Source organism: Liolophura sinensis, chromosome 9 (assembly GCF_032854445.1).
Source record: "Liolophura sinensis isolate JHLJ2023 chromosome 9, CUHK_Ljap_v2, whole genome shotgun sequence".
In the NCBI taxonomy this organism is placed as follows: domain Eukaryota; kingdom Metazoa; phylum Mollusca; class Polyplacophora; order Chitonida; family Chitonidae; genus Liolophura; species Liolophura sinensis.
The window spans coordinates 2,518,045-2,542,786 of NC_088303.1; the positions used below are offsets into that span (position 1 = coordinate 2,518,045).

The 24,742-nt window shown below is 39.4% G+C and overlaps 2 protein-coding genes across 2 annotated transcripts in view; one reads left to right on the forward strand and one right to left on the reverse strand.

Annotated features, from left to right (window-relative positions):
• The window catches only part of LOC135475399 (ataxin-1-like), a 69,699-nt gene extending 67,380 nt beyond the window's left edge, over positions 1 to 2,319 (reverse strand). The window contains exon 1 of the mRNA XM_064755275.1: positions 2,183 to 2,319. The gene's annotated coding sequence lies outside the window, so the exon portion shown is untranslated. The remainder of the gene's footprint in view (positions 1 to 2,182) is intronic.
• An 89-nt stretch (positions 2,320 to 2,408) lies between these two features.
• Positions 2,409 to 22,115, forward strand: LOC135474845 (translocon-associated protein subunit alpha-like). The gene is made up of 9 exons (XM_064754460.1): positions 2,409 to 2,590; positions 4,562 to 4,692; positions 6,713 to 6,812; positions 8,078 to 8,205; positions 9,914 to 10,045; positions 14,959 to 15,038; positions 15,941 to 16,019; positions 19,011 to 19,110; positions 19,846 to 22,115. The coding sequence occupies exons 1-9, from the start codon at positions 2,515 to 2,517 to the stop codon at positions 19,923 to 19,925; spliced, it is 906 nt and encodes a 301-aa protein (XP_064610530.1). The 5' UTR covers positions 2,409 to 2,514; the 3' UTR covers positions 19,926 to 22,115.
• The last annotated feature ends 2,627 nt before the right edge of the window (positions 22,116 to 24,742 follow it).

The following is a 24,742-nucleotide window of genomic DNA, read 5'->3' on the forward strand; positions in this document are numbered from 1 at the left end:
TATATGTAACCAAATATAACATTAATTTGAGAAATCATCAATACATTCATAAATTTAAAATAAATTTTTTTTTCTCAAAAAATGAAATATACTAGTGAAGGCAAGACACAGATCCACATATCCCAACTCAATGTCAAAAGTTCACACATTCCACACCCAGGTAAACGACCACACAGTAAAGGCCACAATATTAAATTTCATCATTGGAGTTACCCCCCTTTGCACTTTATAACAATTTTGATTCATTTGAGCAGGAAGCATAAAACCAAAAACGAATCTGGAGGAGATCGAAGGTTTAAATTTGTGTGCATAAGTCATCATCAAATCATTTAAATATATCTTCTGTTTATATGGCAACAAATCTGCACCAAAATTACATCAAAGGCCTTTAATTCATTATCATTATTAAACAAACACAGTTCAAGCGATGTCATTGTGTAGAGTTTGAACATTAAACTCTTACAGGTATTTCTTGTTAAGTATACTTGAATTCTGAAATTAATAATGTAAGATCAAAATAATTAAGCTGGTAAAATCAAGTGTAACAAAAATTATGCCCAATGCATTCCAAATCCCTTGACCTAAAGGATACGTAACATACAGATGAAGTTATAATACTGGGATGTGTACTGTTCAAGAGTTTGTTTTTACTGGCAAATGACCTGAGAGACAAACAGACAGATAGCCACAGACAGGCTAAAGGTTGGTCATGGAATACACCACTTAAATAGGCTTCATCCACATCTCAAGGGTTACAAGTTGTATGAAGTGTGTTTAATAAACTTCAGCTACGGAGGCGTTACATGTTAGTAGAAAACAACTGTTTACCATCACACAAGTAACAAGTAAACAAGGCTATTCACAACAGCTACATACATCAAATACAGCATAAACCAACATTGGCTGATCATTCAATTTACATACATAACAGTATGACTGGAGGCCTATACTCTTAAGGTTATAACTCATGTAAAATACAGTACACACTCAATGTATTGATATATATTTTCATGCATATGATAAAAACTAAATACCAGTGGTTATACTTATGAGTGCACAAGGCCAGACCAAGCCCAGGAGTACACAACAAACCTCTGGTCTTATAGCCGGAGCAGTTAGACGTAGCTAGATTTGAACAGCATTTAATAAATAATTTTATTGGATTGGAGCTTTATGCCCATAAAACAGAATATAAAAGTGGTGTTGCCTTATGTCTGTAAAAAAAAAAACAAAAAAAAGAATTATGATAAGATAATGGGTCTAAGGAAAGGCTTATTACCTGCTTTCATCTAAATCATATGCATTATAAGTCCCAATACCAATCAGATTAAAACGGACAAAAGTTTGTGTTTCTTAATCAGCCAACATAATAATTTAAACAGTGGGACACATTCATGTAAAATGAGCAGAATGGGTACAGCAGTGTAATATTTATAGTGCCTCCTCACTGAAGTAACATGCTGGAAATTATGCCAGACAGACATCCACTCCACTCACAATACATGTATGTTCACAAGATCAGCCCTTTCCCGTTCACTTTCAGCCTTGGCCCTAAGCACATGCGCCGCAGTTCACATTTCCACACAGTCTGGAAAGCTCCAGTAGAATGCCATCACACGTATGCACAGCACTTTCAATCAAAGCTTCAGAGACATTCATGAAAGTTTGAACATCAAGGTCATCGGAAATTACATATCTTCAGCTTGAAGTATACGTTTTTGTCTTTATTATAATATATTTTAAATTTTTATGGCAAGAGTGAAGCTGTGAAATTGTGATTGTAATACATGTTCATGTATTTTAAATGACACTGGCCATGAAAACTAAATGTGAGGTTTGAACGAAATTCATATGGTCACAGTCAATATTATCAACCCATAAATGATGGACAGCATGCCTGCAACTACTGCTCTCTGGGGATTTGAAAGGAATGGGGAGGGGGGTGGGGTGCAATTAGCTACAACTTTCCTTTCTCCGTGGATGCTGTACTTTGCCGCACACATGTATATGAAGCGTGCAAAATGACAGTGACAAGTGTCCGGGGAAAACACCACGTCTGTCTGCATTATCCTTTTGTAAGACGGTCGTTAACAAAGGTGTAACATGTGTGCCGCACAAAATTTGTGCTTCGGTTTTACAAGGATTAAGACGGCAAATTGGCATTGTTCTTTATGTCACCTACCGTCATTCATTTGAGTTTTTGCCCAGCTGAGCTCACCCCATGCACACCTTGCTGTGACTCGCCTCTGTCGACTTCGCTCTTGGCCCCCGGCTGCTCGCTAAAGCGCCAGCAACAACGCTACTCATTGGTCAGTATTGAAACTATTTTCTGGCTTCCGGATTTATACACCAATGATCTTTCTTGTTTTAAAGAGCTAAGAGCGACCGTCGTCTGGTTGTTTCAGAACTGTCTCTTCCGGTCTGCTTCCATCGTGGACGTAGACTGTGTCTGGATTATCCCAGAAATATCTTGGTTCATCGTCACATCTGTCAGGGGAAAGACAAATTTTAACCATGACAAGATTCTTAGGAAAGTTTCTACTTCTTTTGCTGCTTATATTGCCTACAACAGTTCTTCTTGTCGGACAAGGTGAGGATGTTTACGGTATCATATGGAAACCGGTACATATTGTAGTAACCTGTTAGCTGGTTTGGGATGTACTACGTGGCATTCGGTGTAGTAGGTGATTCATCTAATATAACGTTACTTTCCAACATTTGTGTTGGTGAAACTAACTTGCTGATGTTCCCGATGAACTCGGCTTTTCGAAAATTTTATACATAGTAAATTTATGGACAAATTTACCACACTGTTCATATTCAAGTTAAAAAATTATTCATAATCCCAGTACCGGTACCTTACTGGAAGTTTTCTTTGTCACAGGTCTGTTAATTTTACCGAGTGTTTGTAATTTTGGGAACATAATATTACACAGCCTATAAGTATTGACTGTAACTTCATTACCATTACTGATCATTATGACAGTTCCATAAAACTTCATCTTAGTTAACTTTAAACAGTGAGAAGTTACTACATGTAAATATTATGATGCAAATAAGAAAAAGACAAGTAAGGATTATAAATAAAATGTAAGAAATATGTTGTAAGCTCTTATAACTTATAGAATAGTTGTTAAATGGTGTTATAGTTTTAACAAGGTTGCGTGAAAAGATTACTCTTGTAGCTGTAATAGATAGGCCTTCAGCAATAAGTTAAGCTGTGTACCGTGATACAGGAACATAAAGATTGAGACAGATTTCTAACTAAATAGCCTGCAAATTCTTGTAAATTGTGCATGGAAATGAATTTTGTTTCATTGTGTACAAGGTGTTAGCCAGTTTGAGCAGGAATTGTGTTGGAGACTGTGCACATTCAAGCACTTCGCATGTATAGGGCAGTGGTAAGCAGACAAGGTGAAAGGTAACATGGGACAGTATAGAGAAATGAAGAGAACAGAACAATCCTCGTAGCATTGTGAATTATCGCGAGATCACTCCAAAAATTGAAAATAGGGCCTGCTTCAACAATATTTTCTTATGATTTGAGATGTTATTGCAATGTTGAAATATGGGTGTTTCCTGGTTCCAACACGTTGCTGCGAAAAGGTTGAAATGCTTCCAGTGAGGGGTTAAACCCTAATTATAGCACCTGTGTTCCTCACAAGGAGCAGGAGGTGATAAACAGCATGCAGCTAAATGGCGAAATGCTGTTTTTTCCAGTTCCTAAATTTTAAGACACTGCATGACAGTGAAACTCTCATATCTGAAGACTAGATACAGTCTGATTGCTTTCCCAAAAGAATGTCTTTCCTTAAAGCCATATTTTTAATTTTTTTATGCTAAAATTTTCTTCCATGACTATCTTGTCTTAATTAAAATAACCTATGTTTTCACCTTAATTGAAATTTTGCATTGAAATTTCTGTACCCATTCCCAGTAGCTTGTTTTAGAATAGTAGAAAAACAGAAAATTTCAAGTAGAAAGCTTTAATTTGAAATCTTTACAGTTTTATTGGCCATGGAAGACAACAACAGCTCAAACTTCAAAGACCACTGTCCACGACTGGGTGCTGATTTGACCAGGGCTGTTCTGTTGTGGTGAATGTTGTAGCGTGCAGCATGAAATGCGAATATTACTTATTGGCCATAACTATCGCATGTCAGACATAAAACTTGCTAGGAGTAGTGGGCAGTGGCATTATGGGGAAAAGTTACTAAACAGATGCATGCAGACACAGGCTTTTCAGCTGAGAGGGGATTATAAAGGTTTTGAAGTCTCACAGTGTTGGCTAAAACTGTGGATTCTTGTCTTGCAACCTTAAACTAAACAAACTCAGATTGTTGTTTGTGTGATTATGGGTGTACTGCACTTTTATTTCCATGGTTAAACTTAAGGTACACTTCTGACGCCAGTGCTGTGAAATTTTTTGCCAACTGCAAATTGTGTGATCAAATTACACATTCAACTTAAATTGTCAGCTGGAGATAGTGCTGAATTGTGCGAGAGCAAGTCTGCAAAAATCTCACAAGGTAACACGAGGGTTGGTTAATTTTTTCAATAGGCAGCAGTGTCGTTGCCCATGCTGAGGATGCAGGGGGTGATGCTGTAGAGGGAGAGGAGGATGAGGCCACAGTGGAGACAGATGAGGGGCCAGCAGGAGGGATGGAGCAGGAAGCAGCTGTTACTGAAACGGTAAAGATTGTCCTGTAGCTTTCAGTTGGGATGCATGCATAAACTGTATGTAATTCTGTGGAGGTGCACAGTTTTTATGTATGAATGAAGGTTAAGTGAGGAAGTATCAGTTACCCTCTCCACGACAGACCAAATCTATTGTTGAATACGCCTGGTTTTCTGATATGAATAAAAAGTGATGTAATCTGTGTTAGGCAATGAGTGCTCATTGCGATCAAAATACTTTTGCACACGAGAACAGATTTTCTTTGGACATAGTGGAGGTGTCTTGCATGTACACAGAGGCAGGGTGTCGATCACTGATGCTCGCATTTCCAACAAAATATGAACTACACCAGCAGAAACTGTCCTCACTGATCTGATCTCCTTGAAAGAATTTGATTAATCTGGCCCATATTCACCTTCCAACTTTGTTCAGTCCCTGTAACTTTACATGTTACTTGTAACATGTAACACCAACATGTTACGGCTTACGGTCGTTTCCAGTAGTCATTCTAGATTGTTATTAAGTCATCGGTATTAGGTTGATTAGCTCTTTCAAGCAAAGTTAGCTAAGGGAAGCTTACAGGCGTCTGCATGAGAACATTATTAGGAAGTGTACATTAGCACTTCTTCAGCAATGTTTTGAGTACGTTTTGTCATTACACAACTTCCGTGTACCTGATATATGGAGGGCTGCCCTTGACCTAAGGATTGGTCTCCCAAATAGCTAATTGACTCTAACTCTGCGTGAGGACATTTGTCAGGTATGTGATGTAATTATGGACTGGCAGGCGGCTACTCCCTTTAAATATGATCATTATTGGATTAGTGAGAAAATCTTGAGTACAGCATTCACCATTGTAAATACTGTATTTCCGCAACCTTTTCCCAAGAAGGGTGCCGCAAAAGGAAGAAGTCGGGCTTGAATTCATGACAGGCAAATGGGGAGATTGGAAGGTAATCCTGTTCTTGTAAGAGACACATCGCGCACTGCAGGAGGTCTGACGTGTAGACCCCCATGTGCCGAGAGACCCAGTACAACAGCAACATCTGTCAGCCAGCCAGCATAGCCTTGTGCATGTGACTATGTTTTGGAGTAGATGACAAATACCGGCCATGCCTTATAATATTTACAAGAAATATCAAGTCCAAAACTATTATAAACAACAGGTGGTTGCCATGTTCATTTCTCAGTATAACAGTAATCTTATTCTGGTGCCTGCATCTGTATACCCTACGGAAGTGAAAGACGGCTGTAGAGCTCTAGCCAGCAAGACATTTTTGTGTTCATGGCTCCAACATTCACACCAGCATATAGGCCTATCTCAAGTTCTAGACATTGATTCCGTGTTTGATACAGTGTGTACGTACAGTTACCTGCGGCATATGACTGAACAGTCGGCCAGTTGAATAAATACATGGAGCATATGATTCATCTAGCCTAACCAAAACAGTGACTCGGAAGTCCAGAGGCCTAGACAACAGGCTGAGCCAAAACTTGAGTCTTGCTGCCGGTGTAGCCCTAATTCATTTCTGTTTTTAAATGAATACAAATAATTTGACACCAACACAGTCACAGATATTTTAGACTGACCATGTTGTACCATTCATAGCAATAGTTACTGCTACCCTATAAAAAGTAACCCGCTACCCGACTGAAGAAAAATATGAGCATTACTTGAAAAAGGCAGCGACAAACTGCTCCATTTTCTATAGAAGTAACAGGCTGCATGTAGCTGGTAACGCCATTTTAATGAACCCTCTGTACATGGAAATGAAGCCTTGCTGGCTGGGATTGTCCGTTTATCATTTATTTATTATTTATACTACTGTTTAGTAAGCTTGAACAAGACATGGTGTCATTTGCAATGTACTTGGGAGGAAACGCACATTTTGTGATGTCTTTTTCTTGTTTTGATGGATTGCCAACACAATCTGCCCATAGGCTTGTTAAATTTATTTTCCTGAATTATTGTCATATCAGAAGTGTTATTCTGGTAAAAGGGTGGTTTTATGTATATTTGACCCATTGTCTCAGGGAGAAGAGGCTGAAGAAGAGGATGAGGAAGATGAAAGAGCCTTGAAGCCATCTCCTAACGCTGACACTCAACTCCTCTTTACCAAACCTACAGGAACAGGTATTCAGCATCTTCTGACTTCAGATGACTGGTCTAATGTTGTAACGGAGAAGAATGTCTGACTCACAAACAGTAGATCCATTATTGTAATAGGACTGAAATAAATTAGAAGCCACATTTAAAACCAATGGAACAATCTGTCTTCTTACAGTGGGACAGGTCTGCCAACAACCTGCGGATGGCCGTGGGTTTCCCCCGGGCTGTGCCCGGTTTCCACCCGCCATAATGCTGGCCGCCGTCGTATAAGTGAAATATTCTTGAATACGGCGTAAAACAGCAATCAAATAAATAAATAAATACAGTGTGACACGGGGCCTCCATGGCCAAGATGGTTAGCATGCCAGTGCGGTGCTATGACCCAGGAGTTTCTCACCAGTGTGATCACTGTGAGCTTAAGTCCAGCTCTTGCAGGCTTCCCCTCTGACCGTACATGGGAAGGTCTGCCAGCAGCTTGTAGATTGTTGCGAGTTTTCCTCTTGCGCTCTGCCAGGTTTCCTCCCACCACAATGCTGGCTGCTGTCGTATAGAAGTGACATATTCTTGAATCGTGTAAAACACCAATTAAATAAATAAATCAATAACAATACCATTAATCGTAAATGGCCCCAGCTGGCATATTTTTTCATGTAGGCTGAACGCACAGACATTCAATTGGTTACAGTATTTCCCTTTGTAGTGTGCCTATACTTCTGTTTGACAAAAGAAAGAATGATACATGTGCTCTTCTGCCCAGTTGGAAAGATGTCGGACCAGGGCCATACATAGAGCCATTTTAGTTTCCCCAAACCATTTGGGCTTCCAAACTAGTCTAGCTGTATTGATACTAACAAATAACTTGAACCAAAAATATGATGGTTTACCAATGAAATGTTGAGTGTTCCAAGAAATTTCTTCAACTCAGACTTAAAAGCTCCTAGAAGGCATTGTTTTGTTGCACTTTATACAATGTCTCCAATGCACAGTCACAATGTCAACTTTAATGTTTGGAATTTTTTTTACATACGTCTCTGTGATGGTACTTGAAATTATGAAAATACTTACCTTATGTGGCAGAAAATGTATGTCAGAATAAATTGTCTGTATATCTTCATAGACATGCACATAAAAGAGAAATCATGGTCAAAATAAGGCTTGTCAAAAAAGTATTTCATTGGGGAAAGGTACTTGAGTCCAAATAATAAGTTTTATATATGTTGTCTTGAAGTTTTTTGTCTTTGTCCACTTATTCATTGTTAATTTACTTTGTTTCCTCCTTGTGTTCACAGATTTACCAGCTGGAGGTATAGTTCGTCTCTTGGTTGGATTCACCAACACTGGTGACAAGGACTTCATTGTGGAGACCATGGATGCTGCTTTTAGATATCCACAAGACTACAGCTTTTATATCCAAAATGTAAGCTTTTTTATATCCAGTATGTAAACTTTTATATCCAAAAACTTTTTGATTTGAATACTGTATTTTACCAAAAGTTTGATATGTAAAAATACATTTTCACAAGCACAATTTTACTCAAATCGAGAAATACACAGTTCTAATAAAGTGATTAATTTTATGTGTACATGCTTCACAGAGCAAAAATACCAGCTGCCACCAAAAATCTGATGGTTGAATTATCCAAAAATCATAAAACAAACAACTTCTAATTTTATATTGCAAAATTGTATTTCTGCTGTGGCCTGCTGGGGACCAAGTGGTGAACAGGGTTTCATTAGCAAGGGCTGTATGATGTGGTAGCAAATGAGTTAACATAATACTTTGGATGCAAACACTTTAAGAGCTACTTTGGTGTCAAAACATTTGTGTCTTAAAAGCCATGGTAGAGCGTCCGCTTCGGGACCGGTAGATCCAGGATCAAACCTTGATCGAGTCACACCTAAGACTTTAAAAGAGGAAGTTGTAACTTCCTCGCTTGGCGTTCAGCATGAAGGAGATAGTGCATTGACTCGTTGACCCGTATCAGTATAATGGCTCGGGCGGAGTGGCTTGCTTGCCTTCGGTAAGTAGTCTCAGTGAGGCAGCACTAAATAAAAGAGCGGTGGAAATCCGTCCTACAACAAGGAGGCACATTACACGTACATGCACCCTAATGATTCCTTCCTCGTCATATGACTGAAAAATTGTTGAGTACGACGTTAAACCCCAAGCACTCACTCTTAAAAGCCAGGTGAATTGATAAAGATTGGGATAGTATGAATTGCTTTCATAAATTGTGAAAATATTGTAGTTAATTAAAACCGATATTGTACATTTTGTCAGACTGTACGGAAACAAAATATTTCTGTCCCTTCCACTTTGCCTGCTGTGACGTCGAACACATCCACAAATGACGCTGCCCTTTCAAATGCTGTCGTCGTGCCAGCACAAATGCCTTACTCAACGTCACATCTGCCAGATTCGACGTCATACAGGGCTGTATGATGTGGTAGCAAATGAGTTAACATAATACTTTAGATGCCAACACTTAAAGAGCTACTTTGGTGTCAAAACATTTGTGTCTTAAAAGCCAGGTGAATTGATAAAGATTGGGATAGTATGAATTGCTTTCATAAATTGTGAAAATATTGTAGTTAATTAAAACCGATATTGTACGTTTTGTCAGACTGTACGGAAACAAAATATTTCTGTCCCTTCCACTTTGCCTGCTTTGACGTCGAACACATCCACAAATGACGCTGCTCTTTCAAACGCTCTTGATGTCATTCCCGCATAAATGCCTTACTCATCGTCACATCTGCCTGATTCGACGTCATACATGGAATATTATCTCCTCACATCAGGAAAATTTTACGGACAAGGAATCTTCAGTTATATAGGTTAAATAGTGTTATTCATCAAAATCCTATTGAAACATAGTGTTAGGCTTACTCCTAAGGATTTCTTTCATATCATTGTGATATTTTTGCGCAATTTGAATTCTGACCAAAGTGGCATTTTAAGTGTTTCTGATAAGGAATCGTATTTCACAAAAAATATAAAGTGGACGAATTACTCTGAATCAAGCACTAATCGGGTGTTATTGTGTTACTTTTCATATTTTAATTTGTTTTCATAATTTTGTGTGTGGTTGCGATCATTTGAAATGTCTTTTTTTCCAATCCAGTTCACAGTTGTGAAGTACAACACAGTGGTTGAACCAAAACGACAGGCCACATTTGAGTATGTGTTTTCCCCAAGTGAAGCTTTCCATTCCAGACCATTTGGCTTAACAGTGAATTTGAACTACAAAGATAGTGTGAGTATAGCAGTACTTAACAGTTGAGGGTGAGAGTTCGAATCCATCTACTGCTGATTTGGGTTCTGCCTTAATTCCAGAGGGGGGCCTTGCTAGCTCGAATGGTCATGCTGACAAGGCCCTTTACCAATAAGATAGCATGTTTGACTCCGGTTCTCACATTTGGTTTACTCCAGGCTCTGTTTTAACCCATAATTATTTTATTACAGTGTTACTATTAGTGATTGTAAGGATAAATGCGGAAAAAAGGAGAAAAAACATGAGGAAAAAATGAAGAGGAATGTAGTACGTATCGCTGAGAGGGCCAATCCCCTAATTCATCATCATTTGAATAATATCATCATATTATCAATAATTCCCCTCTTGATACCGTCAGGTGGAAAAATAATCTGTTAAAGGATAAGACCTCTAAAAATCGAAACAGGCATCACTTAAAAGTAAGCATAAATATACAGGATTCGCACAGTACTTGAAACTCCTTGAATTTCCTGGAAGAATGAAATTCCATTGCAAGTAGTTGAAAGTCTTGGAGAAAAATAAAAACCCTGGAAAATTTTGATTTTGTGTGGAAGTAAATATCTGTCGTGTAGATCATTCTTTATCAAAACATGAGAAAACTTCATTGGGAGAGCTAATTTTTCTAAAACAAATTAAATACGCAAACTAATGCCAATTGAAAACATAACTTTATCATACTGAGCCCACTGGAAAGTAGCGAAAAATTAAAAAATGTTTCAGATTGCTGAATAAATCTCACTTTCCTATACAAGCTATATCTTCCAATGCAATAGTCGAATAGGTGTGGTTAAAATGATCACTTAGACGGAAAAATATGATCTTACTATATGTTGTTGTGTGCAGAATTTGGAGTTGACGCGTTTTGCTCAAAGTGAATGCGCGTGATGGAATACTTTTTCTGGCAGTTCACACCTTAAGTCTGGCTGGCATAAGTACAGGTATCACGGGTAACATCAAAGGCTGCCTGGCACGGGAGATTTCATTCAGAGTAGAAAGGCAGAGCGGATATGTCTGGCCGGCTCGCTGGACTAACGGGCGAGTTGTTCCTCCTTCCATATATACCTCCATGATTTAAGTGTGTGGAGGTGACATTCTAGAGGGCGCTGTGTGTAGTTGTCCTCACATTATGTATGCGTGGTCAGTCAGGGGTAAGATCTAGTTGTGTCACACATATTTAGGCCTAATATTGTAAAAGCGTAAATCAGAATCATAAGAAATTCCATTCAGAGCAAAATTTAGAAGTTTATTTGATTGAGGAGAAAAAGTAAGGCAAGAATTCCATTGAAGCAAAGATCTTGTTTTACATTTCTCCTATTTTGTCGGTCAAATTATCAACCTCACTTTAAACGCAGCCAAATGCAATGTGACTGCCTCTCAGATTAGACAGAAATAGAAATCACCATTAAAAAATTTTAAAACATTTGAATAGGCTGTTATTGAGATGTTTGGCAAAAAATCAAATCAAATTTTTTGCATTTATGAAGACTGGCTCAAAATATTGCCTTTCAGTAAATGTCAGACTCTTACCTGAACTAATAATATTATAATATTAAAATGGTCCTAAAATTGGAAAAAGTTACAATGTGACCCGCTTAGTAAATATTAAGAACGTTATCACTGATTTTGAACAGTAACGTGCACAACTAAGGCTGGTATTTTATGTAAGGTTATTATTTAAGCTATGCAAAAATTTGACTGGATATGCGCTGATCAATTTTTTGGTGTGAAATCTCTCGTATATCCTCTTAAAAAACTACAGAAAATCTTTCGTTGAAAATTGAAATTTGTCCTGGAAAACTCATATAAAAATCCTTTAATTTCATTCATATTTCTCTGTGAGAATAATGATATACTTTCATTAATTTTTTAGATTTTTGTATGGCTCATAAAGCCCACCATAGAGGTGATGTGACGTCAGAGTTCCTAGTTACCGTCAGTATGGCTCATTAAACCCACCAAAGAGCTGATGTGACGTCAGAGTTCCTAGATACTGTCAGTATGACTCGTAAAGCCCACCATAGAATTCAAACATTTGATTGCCTTTCAACACCTTTCAAAAAATCTATAACTATAAATGAAAATATTTTTACACATAGTTTTCAGTTTTGCCTGTTCAATGAACCTTACTTCATATTTTACTGTATCGTTCAAAGCTCACTGCTGAATGGCAGCATGCAAGTTCCAGCTGGTGTAGGTGACCCTGTGCCCAAACACCTTCCTTGAGGCTTGCTATAGGAAATTCATGGCATGTTTGAGCCAGGGTATTTGACAGTGCTACCCTGGTCATAGGAATAGCCAGACATTGTCCAATGTTTTATATTAGTTTGTTTGGAAAAAGATGTGTTTCTGGTAATCCGACCAACCGTAAAAATGCAGAGTTTTAACACAGGTGTATTTTCTCCGTCGTATTAAAGCAGACCTTTGTGCGCGGTGGTCGTGGGCTAAATGTCACCTAGTTGTCACAAGTTAAGAGAGCGTTCTGCCTTTGAGAGCACAGCGTGTGTGATGCTGTAGGTAACAGACATTAACGACAGAAAATTTCTTTACAACACTTCTGTAAGGTTTTCTGTTTGGTGAGTTAGCACAGGAGCCCCTTGCGAAGGTTTAACTGATAGCGGCAGCTCGAATAGATGGGAAAAATGAATTGGCTTGTGAAATAGGACTGTCCTGGCTTCACTGCTGGAATTGGACCAGCAGCTTATGGGCAGATTGCCAACAGAAGGCTTGCAACATTATTAAGCTGCAGCCAATTGCTGGTGTAATCAGTCTTAGTTTAAGTCTCTTGCTTCAGCTGTCAGAATTTCTGTCATTTTGTATTGACAGAACTGTAGTAGGTCTGGACTGTTTACTCATGGACTGAATATCTTAATTGTCCATACATTTTGTGTACATTTCACCAGAACAACTAGTGAATTCTGATCTCCTTCTGCAGATCACATTTTATCAGACAGGGAAATAACGGAAATAAACAATAACAGGGATGACAGTGCTTGAGGACAATATTAGGACATGTTTACTTATTTGATTTGTGTTTTATGTCATACTCAAGAATATTTCATTTCTAGGACTGGCCAGCATTATGGTGGGAGGAAAACCCACGACCATCTGCAGGTTGTCAGACCTTCCCACGTACAGTCAGAGAGCAAGGCAGCAATGAGGATTAATTGGATATATAGTGATAGCTTTTTGAGAAGAGTGATCTGAGAGAAACTTTTTGACTGTGTTGGCAATAATTTTGCTCTATGAGAGGCATCTAAAAGTTTAGTAGATGTCAGAACACTGGCGAGACTATATATTTATAGGTTTATTATAACGAAAATAGTATTAAGGCTCTACATAAATCTTGTCCTGTGTCTGTGCATATGAAGTGAACATATTGAAGGCTGTAATTATGAAGGCTGACACTGGTGCTAAAATCATTAGATCCTTTCTACTGTACCTTGTCTTGACGTGGCATTTTACATCCTTCTAGAGGAGTGCTAATTTCTTGAGTTACCGAAAGCATACAAATGGAACCTTTATTCATAAAATGATGAAAGAAAGAACTGGTCAGTGTGTTCCATCTTTGTTGAGAAAATGTTATTGTCTTTGTATATATTTGTATATATGTGTAAATTAAAAAAAACTACCTGCCCATTATTTTCCCGACATGTTACTTGAAACCTATTTTTTCCGAATGGCCTTGTTGAGCATTATTGGACAGCCTGAAAACTGATGCCACTTGTTGAGCATTATTAGACAGCCGAAAAACTGATGCCACTTGTTGAGCATTATTGGACAGCCTGAAAACTGATGCCACTTGTTGAGCATTATTGGACAGCCTGAAAACTGATGCCACTTGTTGTGGATTCATTGCCACTATGTTATCATTGATAGATGAATTTGACATTAATTCTAATTTAGTAGCAACCGCTAACTGATAAGACGCAGAATACAGACATGATTTTTTTCTGCTTTTTCTTTGTTCAGTTTCGATTAATTTACCTGTTTTCCGTTTTTTTTTCTGTGTAGTAACATTTTGTAAAGTTCCGATTTATTTCCTCAAAATAAAGTCGAAGATTCTGTCAATTTGCGGATGCAGGGCTACCGAAATCTGGCATTGCCGGAGGTTATAATGTTATCTGAATGGAGTCTATTGTCCAGTCAGATCGTGTGTTTCATTAAGCCCAACTGTTTCAACCAATCGGGAACAAGATACCATTATTCGAAGGCAGAAGCAGAGCCAGCCCGGTCAAAAATGGCGGCAACGTCTCGGAGTATCGTGGATCGATCAGATAAATATTTTGATGCGCGTACAGTGGACAAGGGGTTGAAAAACATCTGGAGGTGGGATTGGCTTGAACGGAAGGTCGAAGGGGAATACGTGGGGAAATTCATGAGGAAGATAACATCCGCCGGTTTGGCTTTCTGCGAGTTGTGCCACAAAGATGTGCATTATGGGGGTTGCGGATGGAAGGCGTTTTTGGGCTATGATAGGATATTTCAGCTATTTTCTTGGTTCACCACAATCATGTCTGAGAATAGTACATAGATTATAAGCAGAGAAATTTTAGATCCTTCATATCCTCAAAGGGATGGAATTATGAGTTTTTGGCTTAGTGGTGCTTTTGTTCATTTTCCTCTTCGTATACTTGGTTGCTTTAAAATTTAGTTTACACTGTCACCTATACGTCAGTTAACAAAAAATAAAAGCTTACCGCACCTTTAGCTTTGCTCAAGGGATAAGATTTTAACGGTGCAGGTAAGGTGTACACAAAATTTGGTGTAAGAATGATGAAACTCTTTCTTTCAGCCTGGCATGTAACTGTACATAATTATTTTTCCCTACCTCAATCTAATGGCTGCATTGGCGTCTCAGTGTGTAAGTAGAACTTCTTTGGACTTTATCTTTTCAGGAAGGACAACAGTTTCAGAGTGCAGTATTTAACGAGACAATCAATGTTGTAGAGTTGGAGGATGGACTGGATGGAGAAACGTATGTAACCTGTCTTCACATGTAGTTAATGTCATTTGTATTTCCCACATGGTTTTCTGATCCAGAGTCAGGCACCACACCCAGAATCCAGTCGGGGCTACCACAGTGTACGTCCTAGCAGGGCATTGGTTTATCATACACGGTCAAAAGACTGAAATGCCCCTGGCTCCTATAAAAAATTAAATAAGAAGAATCATTCGTTTTTTAATCTTTGAAATGTTCATATTACATCATTGGCAACAGTGAAGTTAGTTTCAGATATTCTTTGATGGATTGCTGATCCTGAAAACACGTGCACAGATGCATGAAAGTTTTGCCAACACTCCGTAAATTAGGTATTACAGCGCTCTCGCTGTTAGCGTACACGTACAGTCCTTTCCACAGCCATATGGTTGTTGAAGATCACTTGTCTTTCGCCACCATGGTATGGATGGATTTCTACATCCTAAATGGGAATTTTGTTAGTAACTTACAGAAGGTCAGTGGTTTTCTCTGGCATATGGATTTGATCACTTTTAGTGAATAGATTGGGCAGTCAAAGTGAACAATTCTGGAGTGTGACATGTAACAAAAAAACAAAGTGTTTAGATAAATCAGATGATCAAAAGCTGATGCACCTTCAAAATTTCAACTTGTTTACACATCAGTGTGCATTTTTTTCAAACTTTGATTGAAAGACATGGTCTTGGTTAGAACTTGGTAAATCAAGTTCAATATTTGCCTAGGCACTCTTTGAATTAAATCAGCTGTGTGTATCTTAACACTTGGTGATAGGAATGTCAGCGGTGAGCTCGGTACTGAGGTTACAGGTAAGTGTTCAGCTGTGCTTATTTTGGTTACGAGAGATTACGGTATAGTGTGAACACTTCACATCAGAACTGTTTTTTATTCTCACCCTCCAGGTTTTTCCTCTATGTATTTTTGGCTGCTGTGGGTGTGCTTCTGTTGGTTGGAGCTCAACAACTTTTGGCTACGTATGGGGTGAGTAAAGTTAATGTACAAGATTTTGCTTATGTTTTAGGCTATTTCTTCATTTGAGGAAATCATTACACATGTCGTTATAAAGCTAGCATCGGGAAATTGTTGCTCTTTCTAACCCTTCAAAAGTTGGAGCCTTTTCTCTCTCTGCCATTGTTCATGTAATTGTAATTCTATCCCACTGTTATTTTCAATCACATCAAACAGGTATTATCAAGAGTGGCTGTAATTCTCTTTTGTTTCCTGGGGTGTCTCTAATCCTCATAATCTGGATCAGAGATTAAAACAACGGGGAATGGATTATCACTATGTAAGAAGATGACATTCTCACCTAATGTGAGCAGCATTCAAAGAGCCTGTGAGGCGTCGCGTGTTTTCACACCGGCCTTTGACTGGCGTGCGAGTACATTAGGCCTACCTTTAATCAACTGGCCAAGTGACCCCTCACCTTTTCAGCAGTTCAATGTAAGACATATAAGTTCACCTTCATCGGAGCTAGTCAGTCACGCAGTCAAGCAACAAAATAAATTTTGGATTGTTTTCGGATTTAATGGTCCTCAGTGACTGGTCAGACACTGATATTGCGCAGTTGTCGAACAGCCATTGCGTTGTTGTATACAGTTCAGAATTTGTTAAAAGCTCACTCATTGGTCCTCAGGAGACGAACAGCCAATGGGATAGGGTGTATCAAAGTGACATTCATTGAAAGCCTGCACATGTTGCATCTGCTTTTCTTTCACTTTTCTGGTGTACTGAAGATTGATCGAACTAAATATGAATGAACTCCCACTTTGTTTTATACCCACTAGAGCCTAATTTTGATTTGATTACAGCCAGTACATGCATGACCATTTCGGCTTGTCGCAGATGCAGCCATTGGTGATTGAAGTCAACCGCTCATCGCTATACATTTATTTTCGAGAACAATTCAGTTTTTATCCAAAAATTTGAGTATTTGTGCCAGAAAAACACAGAAGTCAGTTATTTTTACCCCACTGTTTGGTCTTTAACTGAATTTTACCACAGAATACCAGGGTCTAAAATCGACGTGTGCGAGTGCCTGCAAAGATGTTAAACCCCTAAACACTACTTTTTTGATGCTTTGAAGTTTACTTAAATCATACCACACAGGAATGATACAAAGGAGAAGTTCAAATCAGTCATGTTAAATATTTACATGTATACCATGAATGGTACATATCAAATAGGGCCTTAGACGTATGCCTGTCGTGTTCAATCCCAAAATACGGGAAATGAAATGTGAATGATTTAGGAGTAAAACTGTAGCTAGTGACCCTGACCTTCATGTATTTTCAAGGTCATATGGAATCCTAAACTAGCTGTAAAAACAATTCATATCCCAATTCCCGGTCTCAACTAATTCCTATGCTACACTCTAACACACATTGTTCAGACCAAACGGGATGGGAATGATGCCCTTTACCACTCACTTGGTTTGTGCTGCGTACATGTGTGTAGGGGGTTCCAGCTATCAGGTGGGGCAGGAAGTGGTCAGTGATAGGCCGTTTCCTGCTGACTTGGTTTGTGCTGCGTACATGTGTGTAGGGGTACCAGCCATCAGGTGGGGCAGGAAGCGGTCAGTGATAGGCCGTTTCCTGCTGATTTGGTTTGTGCATTGTACATGTGTGTAGGGGGTTCCAGCCAACAGGTGGGGCAGGAAGCAGTCAGTGATAGGCCGTTTCCTGCTGACTTGGTTTGTGCATTGTACATGTGTGTAGGGGGTTCCAGCCATCAGGTGGGGCAGGAAGCGATCATTGATAGGCCGTCTCCTGCTGACTTGGTTTGTGCATTGTACATGTGTGTAGGGGGTTCCAGCCATCAGGTGGGACAGGAAGCGGTCAGTGATAGGCCGTCACCTGCTGACTTGGTTTGTGCATTGTACATGTGTGTAGGGGGTTCCAGCCAACAGGTGGGGCAGGAAGCAGTCAGTGATAGGCCGTTTCCTGCTGACTTGGTTTGTGCATTGTACATGTGTGTAGGGGGTTCCAGCCATCAGGTGGGGCAGGAAGCGGTCAGTGATATGCTGCCTCCTGCTGACTTGGTTTGTGCTGCATACATGTGTGTAGGGGGTTCCAGCCATCAGGTGGGGCAGGAAGCGGTCAGTGATATACTGCCTCCTGCTGACTTGGTTTGTGCTGCATACATGTGTGTAGGGAGTTCCGGCCATCAGGTGGGGCAGGAAGCGGTCAGTGATAGGCTGCCTCCTGCTGACTTGGTTTGTGCTGCATACATGTGTGTAGGGGGTTCCAGCCATCAGGTGGGGCAGGAAGCGGTCAGTGATATGTTGCCTCCTGCTGACTTGGTTTGTGCATTGTACATGTGTGTAGGGGGTTCCAGCCATCAGGTGGGACAGGAAGCGGTCAGTGATATGCTGCTTCCTGCTGACTTGGTTTGTGCATTGTACATGTGTGAAGGGAACGGTAATGGGCCGTATCCCACCACCCTGTCTGACCTACTGGTTGGGGCATTTTTGCGGGGACAGCAGTCCTTTGTTACTGTATAACTGTTTCTACGTATTGTATTTGTTTGTGAAGGCCTCGAGGAAGAAAAGTTTTGTACAAATTGACTGAATCACCTTCAGTAAATAAAGACATTATTATTGTTAATGAGTAGAGATGTTTTGAAGGTGACAAATCTGACCTGTTCAGGGTTACTTTTGCCTGTTTATCCACTTAGGTTGCAAGCTGGAATCTAGCTCTGGCTTATTTGGCTGCTTCTCGTGCAGGCTGGAGTTTTGTCGATTACAGTACCAGATGATAGGCAGTGGCTTACTCTGGCCATTAGTTTCTGGCCTTCCCTCTTTCATCGTCATATGATTGAAAAATTTTTAAGTACGACGTTAAACCCTGAGCAGTCACTCCTCCTCTCTTACGCCAGATTGCTGTCCTGTAAGTGAAAAATCCTTCAAATAAATAAGTCATGAGTGAATCAAGGAAATAATCATTTAAGTTATTCTTGTTTTCATTTTTTCAGAAAAAAAGGCTCTCTCGACCCAAGGCACCAGTTGAAATGGGAACCCAGAACAGTGATGTTGATTACGATTGGCTCCCAGAAGAAACATTACAAGAGATCAGTGAGTACCCTGGACTGGCTTTGTCTTCATTAATTTTAGTATTAATTAATCATATATGTGAATTAATTACAGTGCAGCTTGAAACCACACTCAGTCAGAAGAAATTTGGTTTTTTAGGTTGGTTGAATTATTTGGTTATTTCTTAAATTGAATCACACCTCCTTTCTTCAGTAACATGAAGTTAATTCAAGACGTCACTTGTCAGAAATTAGGAACAAATACATGGATGTATTTGTAGTTATTGTGAAGTCTTACTAGTGCAACAGTTTTTAGGGAATGTAATTTGTATCCAGTGAAGTATATTTTCCCATGTAATGGCAGCCCAAGCTTGGTTGACCAATGGCAGCCCAAGCTGGATTGACCAATGGCAGCCCAAGCTGGATTGACCAATGGCAGCCCAAGCTGGATTGACCAGTGGCAGCCCAAGCTGGATTAACCAATGGAAGCCCAAGCTGGATTGACCAATGGCAGCCCAAGCTGGATTGACAAGTGGGAGCCCAAGCTGGACTGATCATTGTTCTCTTCTGGCACGAATACTATGTAACCAGTTTGAGCACATGGCGTCCTTACAAAGGCCGGAATGATCAATGGACTATGCAGTCTAGGCCGGAGTTGCTTCAGGTGGAAAAGATTCCTCATTGGTAAACCTGACTATCCACAAGAGATGAACACTTGTATTTTGTTACTTTTATTTTATGGTATTAAACTATGTAGCATATTTTTGTGTTGAAACAGAGCGATCTCCAGGAAGATCTCCCAAGCAGTCTCCGAGGCAACGCCGGAGTAAAAGACAACAAGGCTCAGCTGAAGACTAAGATGGAGATGGAAATTAAAGCTGACACATCTCTTAGCTGTTCCATAGAAACCATTTTTGAAAGTAGTTACCAGCTACTTTTTTGGAAGAAACCAGTTTTTCACAAAATTTTGAGAAAAAGAAATATTTTAACCTTGCATCATTTCATTTGATGGGGCCCCAAGGCAGCAAATTGTGAGAACTAGCATTTTCCACAGGTTTTATTAACACAGCTCAGACACTGTCAGAAGGCAGCGCTCAGAATTGTTCCTTTGCAAAAGTGGTTTGGTTTGTTAAGTTCATTTATGAAACATTGATAGTTTAAAGAGGTTATGAGAGAATTCCCAACACACTGGAACTATAGATTATTATGGGAAAAACAATCACCAACCAAATAAGGAAGGAAATAAAAAGCAGCTACGAATTGCTAATGATACTAGTGCTTCATTGTGAATCCCACCTCAGCACAGTGTAATCTCTACTGATGAAATGGAGCTGGAAACCCGTGCAACAACTAGTGTGAGATCCTGGTATACCATTCTGCAGATCTACACCTGTAGTCCAGCATAGTTCTTCAGTTTGTTTGTCTTGGGGCCCTATCTATTACACATTCGCCTTACTGTAGATGGCAAATACTGGCTTAATCACTCAAGTAAAATGATATCAACCTATAGAACTGAGCAGTTCTGTGTAATTCAGTCACCAGTATTTCCTCATGTCAAGACATTTTTTCTATACATAGTACTTATAAGCTCAAACTGTAAACATGTAGTACAAACAGTTCACAAGTTACATAGTTCTTGGATAATATTGGGTGCTGGGAAGAAGTAGAAAAGGTTAAAATTCTGGTAGTGAGCGTGTTTGATATGAAAGAAATATTTCACATTCTCAAAACTTTTTGTATCTTATGCACTTCACAATGGGGAAAAAACACACAAGATGTAAAGATGCAAGCTTATTTCCATGCAGATTAAAAAAGATGACGGCATAACAATAATCGTGTATCAATGTCCTTTGTAAGTCCTTTCGCGTATATGTAAAGTATTGTGTATATATATATATATATATATATATTAGAGATGTATGAAAACAAATGGCAATGGGTGAAAGTTCAGAATTATTCTTACTGCATTTGTACCCGTTATTATTTGTGAAGTGAATGGGAATCTTCTCTTCACCACTTTGAATATTACACATATTTCAAAGCGCAGAAAAGCAAGTCAAGTATTTGTTTTTAATATTCAATGAAATTGTCTTTAACTAATGGTGTGTACCTTTTGAGTTCTCATTGATCTAAATAATTATACCCCAGCCGCTGTTCCTCATTGATGTGATCGAGGTGTAGTGTCTGATAATGCTAGGCAGTGGCTATATTAAAGCGATATACTATGGTAGACATAACGCTATGTTTGATCATCTAGTCTCGATAAATACACGAACACATTGTACAAGCATTTTGTGGTTAATCAGTTGTGATTATATTGTACGCTAGGCTTTGTACAACTTTTGAAATATGAAACCTAGAAATCACTTTTACATGATTATACATGTTAATTACACCTATATTTTAATATATAAGCACTTCTGTGTGCAAGTGACATTCTGCATTCATTCTGGGATGATCAGAACAATATGCTACAATACTTATACCAGCATACTGTATTTTAGTCATTCGTACATCTGTAATGTGATCTATGATTTTTGAATGGCAGATAGTCTGCTATAGCCAAATCCATGCTGAAATTGAGAGTTCAAGGTCTGATAATGCTGTTTGTCATTGCTCCAGTATAATTATTCTACATGTATATTTGATCAGTTGTGCAAGAATGATCACTCTAATATCATGTCTGGTCACTTTAACTCAGCAGATGTGTGCAAAAGGCAGGAAAAAAAACTGAAGAACCAATGTTTATCTTTGATCGAACTCCTGACTCGCGAAGTTGTTGGATGTTGCGACATAATATGTGTAGTAATATGCAAAAAAAAAAAAAAATTACCGGCATTCTGTTGTGAGATCTGCGAGAAACAGTGCAAATTTGCTGCACTCTTTTGCAAGATCTGTGAGAAAAACAGTGTAACATTCCATGGTAAATGTGTGTTAAATGTATCGTCCAGGATTGTTTACATTGGCTATTGCCTGACTCATTGTTGAATCCACGGAATTTACATGTTACCTGGTACCAGATAAAAAAAATAAAATGGTCTTGATATATTAGGTGCTTTTGTTTTGTTCTGTAAAGGAAATTTGACCGCCTTGGTTATCAGACCGGCTCTGACAGCAAAATTGGTAGAGCGTCCACTTCGGGAGAGGTAGATCCAGGATCAATCCTGGGTCGATTCACACCTTCAAGACCTTCAAAAGCGGAAGTTGTAACTTCCACGCTTGGCATTCAGCATGAAGGGGATAGTGCAACGACTGGTTGACCTGTATCAGTATTATGGCTCGGGCGAGCGGCTTACTTGCCTTCGATAAGGCGTCTAAGTGAAGCAACACTAGATAAAAGATAAATCCGTCCTGCAACAAGGAGGCACATTACATATACCCTAAGGATTCCTTCGTCGTCATATGACTGAAAAATTGTTAAGTACGACGTTAAACCCCAAGCACACACTCACTCGCCTTGGTTATCAGAGCACGCATGCAAGCAGAAGACTGGTTCAAATGCGAGACGATATTTTTCTTAGTTGAAGATCCACATACCCTATTTCTTCTAATTTTTAGGACAGATATTAGCAATGCTGAGAGCAAAAAATTAATTTACCTCCCAATTTTTTGGAAAAGTAAAGATATGAGTATCTTCATTAGATGGAGTAATCAGGTGAAAAAAATCCCCAAATATTCCTGCCACAATTACCCTTTGGTCAAAAAGAGCGGACCAGGTGTCCCAAAAATTTGAAGAATTAGGATAAGCCAAGTGCCAGAACTGGTCAACCAGTTGTTGACTTCATTGTTGAAGATAATGCTGGATCTCTGTGATGTTTCTCCATGGCATTCAGAAAAACTACATATATTGGCATTGAAACACTATTGTGTTATGGCGTATATACTGCAGAAGGTCCAACTTTAATGGTTCTTTTTTAAAATGCTAACAAACAAGACGTTCTCGAAATTTGTGAACCATTTTGAAGCACATGTCACTTGGTCTGTTACAGACAAATACCCACTGGCCTGGCCAAGTGTTGAAGTCAGGACTTTGTGAGAGTTTGTGCCTATTTAAACATTCAGAGCAGATCAGAGGTTGGTGAGAACTTGTGCCTGTGTAAAAATTCAGAGCAGATCTTATGTGCATTGAAGAAAATGTACAAATTGACGATTTTGTGAAGTCTTGAAATTTGGTCTGTTTATGATTGTGGGCCGTGTAAAAGGTTGGCTTTATTCTGCTGCTTTCTCATTGATGAGAGGGATGTTAGAATTTGTTTTGGTTGAACTCAGGGTGAATTTCTTCCGTTGCACCCCCCACCCCCGTGTTAATTATAATGATCTTAAAGAATATCTAGATGGTAAACCTCAAGATTTAAAGATGGTTGAAGTTCATGTAGGTCAAAACTGCGGGTCAGAGCAAGATTTAAATGTTATCATATAGTCTTAATACGTCAGTATTTAGAGGGTTGCTTTAGTTCTGGAAAAGGTTAGTACCACCAAACTAACAAGCACCCAAACTGCCCTAATCAAGCCCTATCAAAACTACATATACACAAGGGAAAAAGTTAAGCACGCCATGCTGAGATCAATTATTAGAAATCCCCATTAATAATTATTTTAACTGTAATGCCAGTTATGATGATGCCAAGAATGATGTTCCTTTGAACGATTATGGTCATTCATGCTTGACAGCAACGCAAGAACTTCATGTTCTGCGACAAGAAAATTTTTTTCCTGCAATTATACAAAATTCAGTATGCTTGCCCTTCAAATTTTGTACTTAAGATCTATCTTGTGTAATGTGGACAAATCTTCTGTGAACATGGCGCGAAGGCGTATATCAGAGGAGCAAAGATGGCAAATTATCGGTATGCATTCCGCAGGGTTATCGTTCAAAGCTATCGGGCGTCAATTGGGCTACTATTATACAGTGATAAACCGATTGGTAAGAATTTGATTTATTTATTTATTTGATTGGTGTTTTACGCCGTACTCAAGAATATTTCACTTATACGACGGCGGCCAGCATTATGGTGGGTGGAAACCGGGCAGAGCCCGGGGGAAACCCACGACCATCCGCAGGTTGCTGGAAGACCTTCCCACTTACGGCCGGAGAGGAAGCCAGCATGAGCTGGACTTGAACTCACAGCGACTGCATTGGTGAGAGGCTCCTGAGTCATTACGCTGCACTAGCGGATTGGTAAGAAAACACGGTGAAACTAATGCTGTGAAAGACCGACCACGCTTCGGCTGACCACCTGTAACATCACATTGTGAAGACAGGGCACTGATCCGACTGGTGCGAGCCATTTGCATTAAGTCCATCTTTGAAGCGACAGTGGCTACCCAACAGACGTCTGTCCACAAGAACCGTGAGAAACCGCTTGAAAACCGCAGGGCTGAGAGCAAGGAGAGTCATCAAACGCCCCCTATTGTCAAATCGTCATCAACGGATACGATTGGCATGGTGTTTAGCACGACGAGGTTGCAATTTGAGGACATGGCGTAGAACCCATTGGTCGGACGAAAGTCGGTTTTTGCTCAACGTTACACATGGACGAATGAGGGTTTGGAGACACAAGAACACAGCGTATACACCCACGAACATCCACCCATATGTTCCTTTTGGAGGGGGTTCTGTAATGGTTTGGGGTGCATCTCGCACGACTGCAAAGTGGACCCCTTCGGCAGATCCG